At 43.4% G+C, this 17413-nt stretch overlaps 2 protein-coding genes across 4 annotated transcripts in view; one reads left to right on the top strand and one right to left on the bottom strand.

Annotated features, from left to right (window-relative positions):
- Window positions 1-1616: 1616 nt before the first annotated feature.
- LOC125341357 (proline-rich protein 12-like) lies at window positions 1617-11335 on the top strand. The gene is made up of 3 exons (XM_048333363.1): window positions 1617-1621; window positions 1840-2206; window positions 9413-11335. Exons 1-3 carry the CDS (start codon window positions 1617-1619, stop codon window positions 9566-9568), a joined length of 528 nt encoding a protein of 175 aa, XP_048189320.1. The 3' UTR covers window positions 9569-11335.
- A 1883-nt stretch (window positions 11336-13218) lies between these two features.
- Window positions 13219-17413, bottom strand: part of Usp53 (ubiquitin specific peptidase 53) — a 60872-nt gene continuing 56677 nt past the window's right edge. For all 3 annotated transcript variants that reach the window (XM_048333785.1, XM_048333786.1, XM_048333784.1), the window contains one exon: window positions 13219-16469. In XM_048333785.1, the coding sequence (XP_048189742.1) occupies window positions 15518-16469 (952 nt within the window). In that variant the 3' untranslated portion in view covers window positions 13219-15517. The remainder of the gene's footprint in view (window positions 16470-17413) is intronic.

Consider the following 17413-nt stretch of genomic DNA (forward strand, 5'->3'; position numbering starts at 1 on the left):
ATTGAAGCTGAGGGGCTTTTGAAATTTGCTAACAGCAGACTATAGCACAAAGTTCAATTAATTTTAGCAATTAGCATTCAGTTCTGAAATCTACAAAGCAAAGGATTCTGGCATTTTCCATCACACACAAAATTATATATATATATAAGATATATGTATATATATATATATATATATATATAAAAATACCTATCTTTGCCTCTAAACCTGGAGGTATATCAAAGCAAGTCAGGCAACTGTAGAATACCATGAAAAATGCTGAACCTGGAGTACATTTTATGATGTATTTATTTTAGTAACCTTAGACAAATTGTTCCTTTTGTGTCTCATTTTGTAAACCTGTGAAATGGAGTAAATCCCCAGCTTAATTTTATGGAGACTTAAAACGTAGTTTAGATGAATACACAACTGTGTACATACCTCTCCTGGCTATGCTTAGCAGAGACTCTCACGTGTCTAGGTTTTTAAAAACTGCTATTATAAATATAGGTGATGTATAGAGGGGTTTGGGTTACACAATTTGGGTAACGAGTACTAGATGCTTTTATCTCCTGAATAACACATGCCATGGCAAAACTGGGAAATCTGATGCTGAACCAGTGGGAAAAAACCTGGAAGTCATTTTCTTTCTTTGAGCATTCTAATCTTGCTGAGGCTCGGGAGTCATAGCAAACTTGGATTTATTTTTATTTTTAATGGTGTGTTGTTTTTTGGTGGGGGGGGGGTGTGCTGGTCCTGGGGCTTGAACTCAGGGTCTGGGCACTGTCCCTAAGCTTCTTTTCTCAAGTCTACCACTTGAGCCACAGTGCTACTTCCGACCTTTTCAGTTTATGTGACACGGAGGAATCGAACCCAGGGCTTCGTGGGAGCTGGTCAAGCACTCACTCTACCTCTAAGCCTCGTAGATAAGGGTCTCAAGGACTTTCCTGCCCTGGCTGGCTTTGGACCACTAATATGGACTGACAACTCCCGCCCCCCCCCCCCACGCCAATAGACCACCGATAAACAAAGATGTTATAAAAAAAAAAAAAAAAAAAAACTGGAGATGATTCGAACTGGCGGGCCGGAGCTAACTCGACTCGGGAGTGGGCAGCCCCAATCCCAAATTACAGGCGGTTTATAAAGGGAAAAAAGACAAGTTGTTCGCATGGGATTTTTGCAAGCAAGCGCTTTTACAGAAACTAAAATTTGCAATTAGCCTTATCTTAGCGAAGAAGCGGTATGTGCATATCCTGCCTTTGAGCAGCTTGTGCAGCTGCAAACCACTGCTCATAGCGAAGGCGACAGATATCCTGCGTCTGTAGAGCTGCCAGCTATCGATCACTGCAAGATCGGACTTCAGGCCGACTAAGGGTTACATAGCAGAGAAGGTTTCCTTTACCGAAGTTTCCCGCCATCACATTAACTGCCGCAGCCCGAGCACTCCCAGCTGTTAGGGACTTCTCCACAGAAATACAAGTGATCAGGAAATAGAATTGTCTTACAATAATTAGGGGAAGTTTCCTAATTGGGGAAGGTCCCCATTTCACCACGACTTCCGGAGTAGCTGGGATGACCGGCGTGAGCGAGGGAGGCCCTGGCGCCCGGCTTCTTGAATTATTCCTGAATTTGCCACGATGAGGTACCTGTGAGACACAAATCCACCAGGCGGACCTTCCGGGACACGCTGGCCCAGGCACTCGGAGAGAAGCAGTAGCGGAGGACCAGGCCCACCAGGCCCGGTGACTTCCGTAGGAAGCTCTGGGCAGGAAAACCGGACGAACCCGCCCCTCAGCCTGACGGAAGTTGGCGGGCCACTTCCTCCTTCCGGGCCTGCGACGCCTGCGGACGGTCCTGAAGGCCCGGTGCCGGGGCGCCTGCGCGCTGGGCGGGGCTGGGGTCGCGTGGACTCACTCGTGACGCAACGCCCGGCCTCGCCCACTACCGCTGGCGGCGTGGGTGGCAGGTGCTTGCAGAGGTTGCAAGCGGACGCGGTACAGGGACCCGACGCGATGGAGCGGGGTGCAGCGGCGGCGGCGGTGGCGGGGCCGGGAGGCGCCCGGGAGTTGCGAGACCGGGGTGTGGCGGCCAGGGCTCCGGGGCCGAACCACCTGGAGCGACTCCCGGCCGGGCCCAACGGGGTTCCGAAGCACTCCTACTGGCTGGACCTCTGGCTGTTCATCCTCCTGGACGTGATGCTGTTCGTGTTCTTCTATCTCCTGCCCTGGTGAGGGTTCTCAGTGCAAGCGGGAGGCGGTCTATCCCTTTATTCATTTATTTATTTTGCCACCGGAAGAGCTGGGAGGCGCCCCAGATTGCCCAGGTGGAGGTGGTGCTGGCTTGGGGGTGAAGTGGGGATGGTGGAGCACCAGCTGGGAGGACGGCGGTGAAACTATTCTTCCTGTCTCCCCTTCCGCCCTTCCCTCCCCCACCCCCAGTCTCTAGGTAGAGGGAACTTGGCTTCATCGTTGTCTAATTAATGATTCCCGCTGTAACCTTGGCTTCTGCACCACCAGGAAGGCTCTGGAAAAATGGACTTCTATTATTCTGTTAGGACAATGCAGACCAGCAGAGATCAAGACTGCTTTGGGGGAGGGGGGCAGTCCTGGGGCTAGAACTCAGGGCCTGAGCACTGTCCCTGGCTTCCATTTTTTGCTCAAGGCCAGCACTCTACCACTTGAGCCACAGCACCACTTCTGGCTTTTTCTGTTTATGTGGTGCTGAGGAATCGAACCCAGGGCTTCATGCATGTTAGGCAAGCACTCTACCACCAGGCCGCATTCTCAGCCCCTCAAGAGAGGATAAAGAAATTTATAGGCGGCGACCTGAACCTGGCTGGCTTGTGCCAGAGAGAAGTTCAGATCCCGGAAGCAGAGACCCTGGGTTTCATACCAACTGGTCACACAGAGAAAAATCAGGAGATTAATCAGAAAGGCAATAATCAGGTGGGTTGACATCAATTCTAGGCCAGGTATGCAATTTCTACCTATTGGGAAAGTTGTGATCCATAGAGCCCCATCTGGTGAGCCTGAAACCCATATTGCGTTGCACAGCCTCACCTAGGCGCTTTTTGGCACTTTTCTAGGAATGTAGTTACTAGGGATCGGTAAGGGTATAAAGATTCCCCGAAATAGTTGTAATTTATTTAGATTAAATTAAATTTATTTTGTGCTGGTCTTAGGGGGCTAGAACTTGCACTCTTACTTACCTTTTTCAAAACCCAAGGTTGGCACACACTATCACTTGAGCCTCATAGCTTTTCCTACTTGGGCTGGCTTCAAACTGCAATCCCCAGATCTCAGCCTCCCATGTAGCTAGAATTACAGGTGTGAGCCACTGACTCCTGGCCATAGTTTTATTTAAGAGAGATTTGTCTTTTGTGTAGCCAGAGGAAGAGCACCCAGCTACAGCTGTTAACAAGGTTGGCCACGCACAGGTCTCAGCTTAACCCACCTATCTCTGAACTTGATCTCCAGTGTGCTCATTTTTCAATGTTTCCAACTCACTTACCTTCACCATTTCCTAGTTATACACTTGTCAAGATCCATGCTTTCCCATCTTCATGACAACTCCCATGGAAAAGACTAGTCTGATGAGATATAAAATAACAGAACTTAGGGAATGGGGTAACAGGAAGCCATACAAGAAGAGAGAGATCCAAGGCTGGGGAAATGACAAGGGACACAGTAGACACCCGGAGCCATGAGTGGTGGGGCCCTTGGCAGGAGAGCTGTGTAGCAGTGAGCCAGAATAGATCCCCTGCACTGTGGAGTTCATTATTTCTCACTTCTGTGTGTGTGTGTGTGTGTGTACGTGTACTGGTACTGAGGCTTGAACTCAGGACCCCGGTGCTGTCTCTTTTCACTCAAGGCTAGTGCTCTACCATTTGAGCCACAGTTCCCCATTTATGGCTTTTACTGTTTAATTGGAGGTAATAATCTCATAGAACTTTCCTGCCTTGGCTGGCTTCGTACCTCCATCCTTATATCTCAGCCTCCAGAGTAGCTGGGGTTCTAGACAAAAGATGGGGTTGGAAGGACCAAACACAAGCAGAATATTAGCTTAGCTTCCTCAGAAAAGATAAGTTGTCGACAGTGGTTCTTCGGAGTACAAGCACATTTCACAGCCATGGTAAGAACAAAATGTCTGCTTTGCTCCAAAGCACAGCAGCCAGCACAGGGTATGCTGAATGAGGGTGAGAAAGTGAGCAAGGCGATGGCCCTGGCCTTCCTCAGCAGCTGCAGGACCCTTTCTGCAACTTAAACAGCTCCAGCATTTCCCCCTTTCTGTTTTCATTTTACATAGTGGAATCCAATGGGAATCCAATGAGCTGGTTGACTCCAGCTTGGATACAGACTGAAAACAGACCCCCCAAAAAGCAATAAAATCAATATGGCTAATCCAAGCAAAGTCCAGAATGAATGTTAAATGGATTGAACCCCCGCAAAGCTGAAATTATTCATCTAGGATCTTCTACAGGATGCAATATATCCAAATAACTTTGTTGAGGGGCCTGTATCTCCTGATGTAGCAACGCCAAATCCAGACTAATGTTATGATTCATATGCCTTGAGGGTGATACTTAATTTTACCCCATTCCCACCTATAAGAATCATATAGCTTAGGAGTAATACAAGTCCAGGAATATTCAGCATGCCATCTTAAAGCAAGGCAGATCTTAACAGATGAAAGTTCATTTCCTAAAAAGGTTACCACAGATTCTAGAGCATTAAGTTTAGTTTCAGTGTTCTTACCAATAAACTCTTGGGGCCCTGAGGTTAATAATATATTCTGTGCCAGGTTATTTACATGATGTGTACAGACTGTACCAAGGCCATGGCAGCTGCCACTGAGGCAAAAACTGCCGAAAGTAACCCTGCTTCCCTTTTCTTGCGTGGTAACATTTTTTTCTATTTCAAAAGCTTGGGTGCCAGGAGTACTGTGAGCCTTCCAATTCAGTAGGCAACATGATGAAAGGAGATGGTTTTACCACAACAACTTGCCAAGTTATTAATGCAATTAGAATACATCCTGAGTATTTCACCTGATAATCCAAACATGCTTCTTTATGGAAGGTCCTTTCAACAGTAAGAAAGGAGGTTCCATACCACACAACGACAGTATGTTTGGGTATGGTAGAGTTAGTCATAAAAGGCCTCAATGCAACAGCCAATGACCAAATGTTCTTTTGTAAGATTCCTTTTTTGTCCTTCTGACAAGATAATTGGCTTCATGAGTCAACCTCTTCAGCTGACTCCACCTTGGAGGCCTCACTTCCACTGTGGCTTAGGCTCTTTTCCTGGGGACTGTTCCAAGATCCCAGGCGCATTCTCTTGATCCCTCTGGTTAGCTGCTCCTCATATCTGGGATTCATAATGTTGGACAAGATGTTCAGGGAGCCACCAAGGACTGTCTTCAGGAAAGACTCAAACAAAACCTCTGCCTCACATCAGCCCAAGGTCTAGACCATACTGTGTTCCTGTTGCTAGGTCCTTCCACAGTCCCTCTGTCCAAGTAGTAGTGCCCAGGGACCGTAGCCTCTGCTGCAGGCCAACCAGCCTCACCAGCGCTCAAAGTAAACAAGGCATGTCAGTGTATTTTGGTGATGTGTAGCAGCTAGCGTGGCACACATGGCTTGATCAGCCTCAGCATTGCCTCCCACCAGTGCACCTGGTAAAAGAGCATGTGCTCTAATGTGATCCACGTAATGGGCAGGTCCTTCTCTGAATCAGATGAAACAGGGAAACAGCTCTTCATCTGCGGTTTGACTAATCAAAGCCATTTCAATGGTTAATAGTATTTGATGCAAATACTATCAGTGTACAGATCAAAGGATGTGGTAGAAAGCAGGAAAAGGCCCAAGTAACCACAGCCAATGCAACCCTGAACAGGAGTGAACAGAACTTGTTTAGCATGGATGGAACCATCAACATGAATAGCAGCAGTTCCTTCCTTGAATCCATCAACAAACACTGTAGGCACAGAGGACAGAGGAGAGGAGAGAATAATGCTGGGGAAAATAAAGAGTGTAACCTTAAAAACATGCAACAGTTTATCAGGAAGATAATGAGAAGAAAGAAGGCCTGTGAAGTTCACCAGGACTATGTGCCAAAGTTGTGAGGATTCATAACACCCTTGTATCTGCAACTGAGGATGAGTAACAAGGTCAGGATTGTCCCTCACCAGTTGACTCAATCTCCGTGGGCCCTTCACAATGAGCTTGCTGATTAAGTGATTAAGACATGAGTTCCAGGTACTGGAAGAAACAGCCACTCTATTGGCCTTTGTAGTTGCCAAAGAAGTCTGTGTGAGTATAATCTGTGGGTGAAATGGTTAGAAAAATAGGCTTGTTATAATCAATGTGAGCTAAGTGAGTGCCATGCGTTCTTGGTTAAGTAACCAGCTTTGGCAGAAATAGATCAGAAGGTCCCCAAAGAATGTCAAACAGTGGCATAAGATTGTTGGTGGTTAGATGGGGTTTAGTCCAATTTTTGTCCCTTGGTTTTTGAAAATTATTTAAGGCTCTTTAATGATTTGTTTTTAATACAGGTATCTGAGGGCAAATTGTCTTTTCAATTATAATATGACCCAAATAAGAAACAGGTATCTGAGGGCGAATTGTCTTCTCAGTTGTAATATGACCCAAATAAGAAAAGGGAGATGAAACTTGAGCTTTTTCATCAGCAGTACTCAGGCCCACAAAACAAAGACGTTGCTTCACACTGAAACAAACCCTGTGATGATTTTGGATTAGAATGAATCAGGAGAATGTCATATGTACAAGGAGAGGCATCTCGAAAGGACAGAAGCACAGCAGCTACAAGCTTGACACAAAGTTGGACTACTTGGCCATTCCCTGAGGCTACACTTTCAGTGATATTGTTGCATTGGGTGCTTGAAAATTCATGGAAGGAACACTAAAATCAAACTGTGGGCAATCCTTAGGATAAAGAGGAATAGTAAAAACAAACAACAAAAACCCAGTATTAAGATCAGTAATCAAAAATTCAAGGGAATAGCAGTTGGAGATGGCAAACCAGGCTGTAAAGGACCCATAACTTCCATTTGTAGCAGTAAATTGCTTTAAGATCCCGTAAAAGTCTCCATTTACCAGATTTCTTTTTTATTACAAAAATAGTATTCTATGGGCTATTGATAGGTTCATTATGGCCTGCTTTTAGCTGATCTTGATCTAATTCATGAGCTGTGTGTAATTTTTCCTGAGTAAAGGGCCACTAACCCTCCCTCCCCCCAAATACACACAGGCTCCTTAGAAAACCAAGTAATGGGACTGGCAATCAAAGGTTGGATGGCAAGAAACATCAGGGCCCCTCCTGAAAATTTTCAAAGCTGAATCCCAATCTATTGGTCCTTTGAGCAGGAATAATAGGACACTTTCTGCCTTAGTCTCTTTTGCTCAATCCTTGCGTAGGGTTATAGTTTTGATTTAACATCATATTTTTGACAAAATCATTAGGGCTCATGAGATGAACAGGGAAGCTGGCAAGTTCCACTGTGTCCCTCATGGTCTTTCCGAGTATTGAGTGCTTTGTTGAGGCGCGTTCTTTTGTCCTGTCTCCTGTGCCTGGGTAACAGCAGGTTGCAGTGGCCATGCCTGGCCAGTGATCCGAACCATCAGCCCTAGTACCAGGGGACCCTCCAAGGCCTTTTCACTAAGGTGTAAAATTCAGGGGTTCCTGTCTTATTTGCTGAACCCAGTAATCATGGGCAGAGGATCCAAAACCTTGGGTACCCCTCTTTGATTTTGCAGACTTTCGCAGCATTTGGTATAATAGTAATAGAACTAATTGAGCCACTTTTGTCTTGGGAGAGATGGTAATTCTATTTTTAACAGTTTTTGTCATTATCTTAATTTCACCCTCATAATCAGAATCTGTTAGCCCGGGACATACTGTAAGCCTTTGGTGATAAGCCCACTTCTCTCTGTGGTTCCTTCCTAAAGGCAGGGGTGCGCTGCGCCCCGTTATCTTTCAGCCTGGCTCAGCAGCCAGTTCCTGAAACTCAGATTTCCAAAGCAGGAAGTCAGGGCCAGCTGACCAGGCCAGAGCCAGGGTGCTGCGGTGGGCCTGGGCAGGGCTTCCGGGCCGGGCCCCTGGGCTCCTTACCCCGGTGTGGCTGGAGCGCCAGGCTGCCCCTACTCCCTGGATGGCGCTGCAGTCCTTCGGGCCTGTCCTCAACGCCCCACGCCCAGGTTCCCGCAGGGACATCCCCGCATGGGCAGAGAAGAGAACCTCCTTCTGTCTCCACCACCACAGGAACACAGCCCGCAGGGATGGTTGACAAGGGCCCTGCCCGCCCCGCCTGCCCAGTACCTTCCCCAGCCCCGGAGAAGAGGTCTTTGGAGAGCTCACGTCTGGGTCAAGGCAGCCCAACAAGGGCGCCTTGGAGGACCCGCATGGGATGGCGGTCCCCTCTCCCTGAGCCAGGGACAGGCAGTGTGCACACCACACCCAGCCTGCCCAGCGAATGAGGAGCCTCAGCGTGGACCGCAACTGGAGGGAGGAGGAGCGCCCTCGCGTGCCCCCACTTTGCGGTGTTACCTCCACTTCTCAAGTGCAGGTCCCTTCACCTGACTTCTTTGTGTAGCTTTGTCTTCAGGCCCCTCTTGGGACACTGCTTGCTGAATACCGCTCCAAGTCCTGGAAGAGACTGGTGGGTGGTGAAGGGAAAGTCAGACAGAAAAAAATGGCGTGGGAAGGACCAGGTAGGCCCATAACTCCAGTGGCCACGATCTTTGTCACCCAGTATTGCAATCACACAGCGTAGTATTAGTTTCACCTCCTCAGAAAGCATAAAAGGTCAGTAACAGCTAAAGGTGATTTGTAGACAGTGCTCCGGAGTACAGGCACATTTCACAGCCATGGTTAGAACACAGTGTCTGCCTTGTTGGGCCAAAGCAGGTAGCGCAGGGTGTCCTGAATGAGGAAGAGAAAGTGAGCAAGGCGCTGGCCCTGGCCGCCCTCAGCAGCCGGCTCCCAGCACCCATCCACTTGCCCTTGATGCACAGTTACAGTCCTCTCTCCATCCCAGCCCCTCCATTCTGGTGACAATTTGAGTAGCTTAAGTATCATTGCTGATGAATTCCTTGTGTGGTGAAGGCAGAAGGTTGAATCCGGAGGGCAGGGAAAGGGTTGAACATTTCTGTAAAATCCTCTTTCAAGGCATTTGTAGTTTACACCTCCACCTCATTTTTTGATGTAGACAGATTTTTCATGATTTTTTTGATGACCTGATGTTGTTGTTGTTGTCGTCGTTGGTATATAATGTAAATGTGAAAAAAAGTGGTCACAGCCTATTATTTTTCCCTCTCGTGTGTAAATCCTTTAGGGGTAAATCGAGTCACCAAGATAATAAAGATTTTCAAACTTAGGCATAAAGGCCTCTGATGGTCATAATTGTTTGTTTTTTGCAGACTGGCTTGCTGATTCATCAAGACATTTCAAGAAGTCTAGTGAATTCTGAAAACGTGTTGCATGAAGAAGAAGGATTTCATTGCAGCAAGATTTCACACTCTGATGGACCTTGTATGCATTCTGTTCACTCATTTGGAAAACCGTCAAATGAGTAGTGACAAGACTTTTTCACAGCTACCTTCTTAAAATTAGACCCATTGGTTCATGTTTTAAAAACTTTAAATATCTGATGTCTTTCTAAGGCACTAGGTTTAAAAATATTTGTACTTAAAAGTTTAGTATATTCATTAAAAAATGCAGTCATGTCTTTCCTTTAACTTTTTAAAGGTTGATCAGCGCTTACTGTGGAGTAAATAATATGACGTATAATGGACCGAGGTGTTGAAATATTTAAAAGTAAATTGCAATAGAAAACAATAGAAGTATTTTGGAGATAACCCAGTATTTGTAGGTTGCCTAGAAATTTATGTATAACCTCTAGCTATCTAGCTATACCTAAATAACACAAAGGCTAACTGAAAATAGAAGCCACCCTGTGTTGGCTGTATGATCTCTGACATTGAGACTAAAACAATCATGGTGACAGTGAGATATAGTCATTGAGAAAGTAAGAAGATACACAGTAGTGGAAAGCCATGGAGCATATCCTTGTACTGCACTCCTCTTCCTTTAAACTTCCTAAAATAGCATCGAGTGTTTCTAGCCCATTTTTAACCTTAAAAAATTTTTTTCCTGGACCCTGAATTCAGGGTCTAGGTGCTATCCCTGAGTTGCTTTTGCTCAAAGCTAGTGCTCTGCCACTTAAGCCACACTTCCACTTCTGTTTTTAAGTAGTTTATTGGAGATACGAGTCTCCTTAACTTTTCTGCCAGGAGTTGGCTTTGAAGCTCAGTCCCCAGATCTCAGCCTCCAGAGTAGCTAGGATTATAAGTGAGAGTCACCTGGGCCCGGTCTTTATTTGTATCTTAAGTATGCTTCTAGCCAAAATAATTATACAATACCTGTAACACAGATCATTTAGCAAAGTATGTGCTGTGTACTCATTCGGCTGATAGGGGATCTGTCATTTCTGTCCAGGCATTTTGGACATAGTACTAACCAAACAAAAATCCCTGCCTTCATGAAGTTTACTTTCCCATTAGCTATTTTCTTTTTACAATTGTGAATTCACATTCCTGGATAGTCAGCTCACATTTAATCAGGGCCACACTCCCAGAGAGGCTTCCATAAGCACTTTGGAAGTTATTTGTATTGGTCCTGAAGATTTTATATAGTGGCTTTTGTAGTTGAAATCAGTGTTTAATATGTGTGAACTATAAGTGAATATTTAGGAGATATTCCCTTGTTATCAAGGCATAAGATCCAGTGAACTGTATATCCCATACCTGTCAGAATGGCTCTTAGGGCTAGAATCAGGTCTGAAATTTATTTTGGAGATGTTTTTTTCTTTTGTGGCGCTTAGATTTGAACCCGGGCTTGTTAGGCCAGTTCTCCACTATGTAACCTTATACCAAGGCCTTTTGGTTTTGCCTGGGCCAGCATCAAACCTTGATTCTCTTCTCTTTTACCCAGCTACCTGGGATCATAAACATATACCACCACCTTGTCTTACTTGAGATAAGGTCTGTAAGTAACTTTGCTTGGGCTGTCCTTGAATCCAGAGCTTCCTGCTTGTATCTTCTGAGTGGCTAGAATTACAGATATGTATCTCTACTGTATCTGGCCCTATTTTGAAGGATTATAATTGGCTTACTGACTATAAGCTTAATAATTATGTCTTCATAGTGTTGTTGCATTTGTCAAGAGAACCTTTTGTGGAAATTGTGGCTGAAGACTCTAGAGCAACCTGAGCTGGGGTTCTCTGTGGCCTGTTTTGTACTGTTTGCCTGTCATTCCTTCTAATAAACTTTGGACTATGTGCAGTAACTGTGTTTGGTTTTATTCTGTCATGTGGTGAGAGGTTGTAAGGAAATTAGTAGCTCACACATAGCTTACTTTTTTGTGTGCTTCTCCTGGGGCTTGAACCAGGGGCCTGGGTATTATCTCTGAGCATCTTTTCTTTTGCTCAAGGCTTAGGCAGTACCACTTGATCCATAGCTCCAGTTCTAGCTTTTTTGGGGTAGTTTATTGGAGAGTCTCATAGACTTCTCTGGCTGGCTTTGAACCTTGCTCCTCAGCTCTAAGCCTCCTGAGTAGCTAGGATTACATATGTGAGCAACCAGTACCTGGTGTACATAGCTTTTTGTTTTGTTTTTGTTGCCAGTCCTGGGGTGTGGACTCAGGGCCTGAGCCTGGCTTCTTTGTGCTCAAGGCTAGCACTCTACCTCTTGAGCCATAGCGCCACTTCTGGCTTTTTTCTATATATGTGGTACTGAGGAATCGAACCCAGGGCTTCGTGTATACAAGGCGAGCACTTTACCACTAGGCCATATTCCCAGCCCCTGTACATAGCTTTTAAAACTTCTAATTCATATTGCCATTTGAGCCTAAAGTCAGCCCCAACTATCTGAGTATACAAGTTTGGACTAAGGGAGCCAAGAAAGCTAGTGAAACATTCCTGGTTGTTTCTGGAAGAGATGAACAGAACCTGAAAGTACAGAAGAGATGCAGTCTATAGTGTGGGTATGCTCATCCAATCCTTTCAGGATGAGGTTGGAATAAAAACAGGAGGGCAAACTCGCTTTGACCCAGGATGCCTGTCTTGTGTCTTTGAACAACATTACTGGTTCTCTTGCTTTGTGGGCCTTCAAACTTGGACCTGATCCCTGATCCTCAGGCCTTCAAGTCTGAACTAGAACTATGCTACCCAGTTTCCTGGGCTTCTGACTTGCAGTGGGCAGACCATAGAATCTCTGAGCCTCAGTAATCACATGACCTTATTCCTTATACGAAATTTCTTTTTGTGTATATATCCTATTGGTTCTGTTTCTCTTGGGAGTCCTAGCACATTAATGAGTGACTTTAAATGGTAATGGTATGACTGTTGGGTCTTTCTCTGTAGATAAGAAATGGTATCTGCCATTGAACTGTGCCACTTATTAGTGAACTGTTTATACTTTGGAAGGCTTTCAGAAGTACCTGAATGAGACAAGTTACAAACTTGTGACAACAAAAATATCAAGTGTAATCAAAATGATTTTAATCTGACAGATTCTAATACAAATTTCACATGCTTGATTTTATGTAGATGAAATAATAGTTTGAAATGAACTGGCATATTAGCAGTTGTAAGGAACAGTTTTTAGAGGTGTATTAACCTGAAAGGTTTAGAGATCCATTTACTTCCAAAGACATACCATGGGAACACATTAAGACCAGATATTTATGTTGTGTTTAATGTAGATTGTACATAAGACAAAATCGAATCAGGGCTGGTAGGCTAAATCTGGCTCACTAACCTCTCCCCCCACTTGTTCTTTCACTGGTATTGGGGTTTGAACTCAGCCTGTGTGCTGACCTTTAGCTTTTTCATTCAAGGCTGATGTTTATATTTGCGCCACAGCTTTGCTTTGCTTTCAGCTTTTTGGTGGTTTAATTGGAGATAAAAGTCTCAACAGAATTTCCCTGCCTGGGCTGGCTTTGGGCTGGGCTCAGCTCTCAGCCTCCGGGGTAGCTAGGATGACAGGTGTGAGCCACCGGCACCCAGCATTACCCATATTTTGTAATGAAGGATTTTGGAAAGAATAGTTTGTGCATTTTGAAATGACTGGGGGAAAAAAAAGCTTTCAGGATACATAAAAATCACGTGCAATCCAGATTTCAATATTGATAGTTTTACTGGAAATCACAGGTTCAGTTACTTACATATCCTTTAAAGCTGTTTTAATAACACAAAAAGTTACTGCTAAGGAAGTCTTAAGATTATAAAGACTATTGGTCTCTAAAAAGTTTGTCAATTTCCTTAGGAGCTACAGTTTAGACTCAAGAAGGGTTTAACTCATAATCCCTGTGACAACATTTGATGATCAGTGAAATTTCAAGTACCCTTAAACTTTAAAACATTTCCATGCCATGGTGGAAGGGATGAGTCACACAGTTTATGAATGGAAAGAAAAGTCCAACTATAATTCACTTAAATTCAATTTATCTTAACTGAACCAGAAGAAACTGATTTCACATTAATATATTCTGAAATATTTGAAACAGAACCACTGTTGGTTGCATTATTTAAAAAGCTGTAAGTTTATAACAGATGACAATGATATATAGGCACCCTAGAAGTACAAAAACACAGCTTACATGTAAATGGCTAAATGTACTGAATCCGTGTTTGGAGTGTTGAAGCAACAGAAAAAGAAATGGTCAGTTCTACCTTGTCAGTGCATTACATGGCATGACTCAGGAGGTTTTCACTGGAGAAGTGCATTGAAAGGAAAAATCAGACATTTCTACTTTATGTTGGCAAATACAGCTGAGTTAATATGATAAATTTATGAAACTGCTGTTAAATATACAAGTTGCTTAAGTGTTTCAAATAATGCATTTCCAACTGGGCATGGGGACCAAACAGAAACGAGAAAACAAAAATCTACACAGAAAGTTTTTGAAACTATTAAAAATACTAGAAGCCCATTTTTTCCTAGCATTTTACATTATAAAAGTAACAAAAACCAGGCATTTCAAATAAAATTTTACAGAGTTTACATTATTTACAAACTCTCTGTGCTAAAAACTGAAAAATACACTTTCTTAAAAGATAAAATTTAATTTAGTTGATGATCAAATTCTTCTAAATAAAAAATACAAACATAACCATCAACTACTAAGAGTTAGAAAAGTCTAGCAAAAAGTTCTCTATAGGTTAAAGATAGAATTTGGCAAAGATCTAATGGCTGGGGAGGTTTTAGCCAGTTACATTTTGGGACCCTTGATCACCTTTTATAGAATTGACGAAGATACTAAATTTGCTAGGTTTTTTATTACAAAGTTATTTATGAAGTTTACCCACTTTAAAGAAAGCATTAATCCTGTAACTCTTAATTCTCTGGCAAAGACATTATAAAACTATTGTAAATCAATTTATCAGTCCATTACAAATAAAATGAAAATTAATGAAATAAGGCAATTAAAATAACATTTTTACTGATAAGTTCTCTCCATGTAGTTGGGATAAAATGGTGATGTGGTAGAGGGAAAAAATTGGGAAGGAAGCTCAAATGAATTAAGTTAAAATAAAGCTCTCTATAAAATTTAACATAGAAAACCAAATAGCTTAATTGACAACCTTGAAGCAAGTAAGACTAGAGCAGAGAAAGCACAGGCAGTTTCTGAGACAGGCCCTCAGAGGCCCAAGGCTGATTCCTAACACTGTAAATATTAGCAGCCCAAAGTAAACAAAACCAAAATAAAAACTTTCACATTTCATAAAAATTAGAAAAATAATGTAACAAGATAAATAAATATTTTAAAGTATTTTGACCTTTTAGCTTACACAGCTGAAGTAATATTTGTAAATACATATTGTCAAAGGCCTAATTTATGTTAACTAGATATTCTAAAGAAAAGACTGTAGGAGCAAACAAACACAAGTTCTATCTGACCTTGTAGTGTCGTTTAGAAATTGTTCATCATTAAGGCATTCCTTCCCAAATGCTATAGGACTTCGTCGGTCCACTATTTTTTAAGACACTTGAAGGGGTCATGTGATAGACTTTCACAGAAGCCAAAACCAAATGGGTACAGCCCTCTTCTGGTTATACATTAGAAAGTGCTCTGCAGAAAAGCAAATACTGCTTTCATTAGACAGATAATCCAGGTACTGCCTGGCACTTTTCAGTTAGTGTCATTTGCCAACCAACATGTGAATACTGGCTAAACACTTAAGAGATTTCTTAGCCACATGATGGGGGACAAATGTCATTTGTACTCAGCTGTTCCATACAGCAAATGGATTACAATATACTCCCTGATTACCTGTTTTTTTCAAAGCATGCCAAGAGTACTCAAAAAAGTTTCTAAAACATTCTGGAAATGGATCATCACATCTTTGTATATAAAGTGATTAAGAGTTTTTTAAATGCAATGGTTTTAATTTTGTGGATCACTAGGTTTGGTCACTTGGTATCTTTTAATGGCCTTCAAGCCACAGATGCTGGGCGATTTGATCATCTATTAGAATGTATGCTAGGCTTATAGCTCTGCTCAGAAGGACAGCTTGAACCAAGACTATTAGACAACACAGGTCCTTCCCCGGAAGGGAGTTCTGGAAAACAGAGCTTGGGTCTTTGATGGTATTTCAGTCTGTATGTATCAGTCATGCAACTATCAACGGAAAAATAGGTGGTTAATGAAACTGTCTCATTTGGGCATGCAGTGTTAGAGTCTAGATCTAGTTGGCAAAAGGCATCAACAGCTGCACCTGAGTTTGCCTGAAAGTCACTCGCTGTAGAGGCAGAAGGGTGGGTTGCTGTGTTGCTGCCACGCTGTTTTAATTGGATTGTTTCCTGACATTGTCCATTGTTCTTCTGTGGACTCACTTCAAAACTGGGTTCTGAAACTGTATTTAAGGTGTTTGTTGGAGGATGAGAGGAACTTTCTTTCAACACTTCTGTATGTTTCACATCAGGTAGAGACGCCTTTTTGACTGACTGTGGCACAATGGATATAGTGTATTTCTTTGGTGGCAAAGGGGGAGGTTGATTCTGGCAGAGCTTTGGCATCAGCACAGCCTCAGACCTGCAGGTTGAATGAACTATGTGTTCCTTGGAGAGAGAGTTCTCGGAGGAACAGGGTTCCATTGTGTGTTGCTGCGGGACAGTGGGAGCAGTATCTGGCTTTAACCCTGCAGTGCTCAAGTGTGCAGAACACAAGGAAGATGGAGAGACTTTTTCACTACCATTCACTCTCTTTCCAGGCACAGAACCATCATCAACCTGGAATGGCAAACTTGTTCTCTCAGAGTTTTCTGTATGAAGCCACTCAGAAAATTTACATCCATTTGGTTTTTCCAATTTCTGTTCCTCTGGCGGGTGAACACGTTCTCTCACGGCAGGGTCCTTGGGAATGTGGGGGCTGTACGAAGGAGATAACTTCTTACTGGCTTCACAGGTGGGTGGCCTAGTATGTGAAAATAAAATAAAGCTAAAACACCGGATGCAAATAGGGAAATGGTGGGGGGGGGGGTTAAGCAAACACTTGACTTGGACTTTCCTAATAAGGAGTTTACACTATTTCTGCATCATAAACAGAAATGGGGAGTTCTTTGTAGTGATTAACATGTTGACTTTCTCTCAACCAAACATGGATGCCAGAATACCCAAATGTATCATACTATTACTGGAATCACGGTTCTTCTTCTGTGTGTGTGTGTGTGTGTGTGTGTGTGTGTGTGTGTGTGTGTGTGTGTCTCCATGGCCTTGTGTCTGTCAAGCATGCACTCCACCACTGAGCCACACCCAGACGCCTCCACATTTCATATCCAGTAATTTCTAATGTCATTTAAAAACTTACCTCGAATGAAAAATAAAACATTGAAATGATACCTCTTTGTGATAAATATGGCGCAGAATTTAAGAGAAATGGTACAAGCAAACAATTTAATCCCCTAAAGCATTTCCTTATCCACATTACAATGTTAAAAGGTAGAGAGTTTGCTGTCACATCTCAAGCTGTAAAATTGCGGCCACAGAGAATAAGTGGTAGTCAGGACAGGGAAAAGATGGAACTGGTATAGGTAGAGATGATGGGAAAACACACACTCCACACAGGGCTTGGTATGCTGTGCCTTCAGGCATTCCCTGGGGACCAGGATAGTCCCTCCTGCCCTGGACGCAGGAGACCCCTGTGCCACCTACCCCCATGAATTACAACAAGAATTACAACCCCCAAGTATTACAACAATGAGTTGCTGATGAGGCCCTTTGCAGATTCTCTATGTGAGAGCCAGGTCCTAATAATGAGTCACAGCAACACAGACTCGATAAGAAAAGATCCATTGCTTTCAGGGTAGTCATATGTGCTTATGCCCTTCTGATTAGTAGGGTTCCTATAATACTAGAGTT

This window comes from Perognathus longimembris, chromosome 24, assembly GCF_023159225.1.
Source record: "Perognathus longimembris pacificus isolate PPM17 chromosome 24, ASM2315922v1, whole genome shotgun sequence".
In the NCBI taxonomy this organism is placed as follows: domain Eukaryota; kingdom Metazoa; phylum Chordata; class Mammalia; order Rodentia; family Heteromyidae; genus Perognathus; species Perognathus longimembris.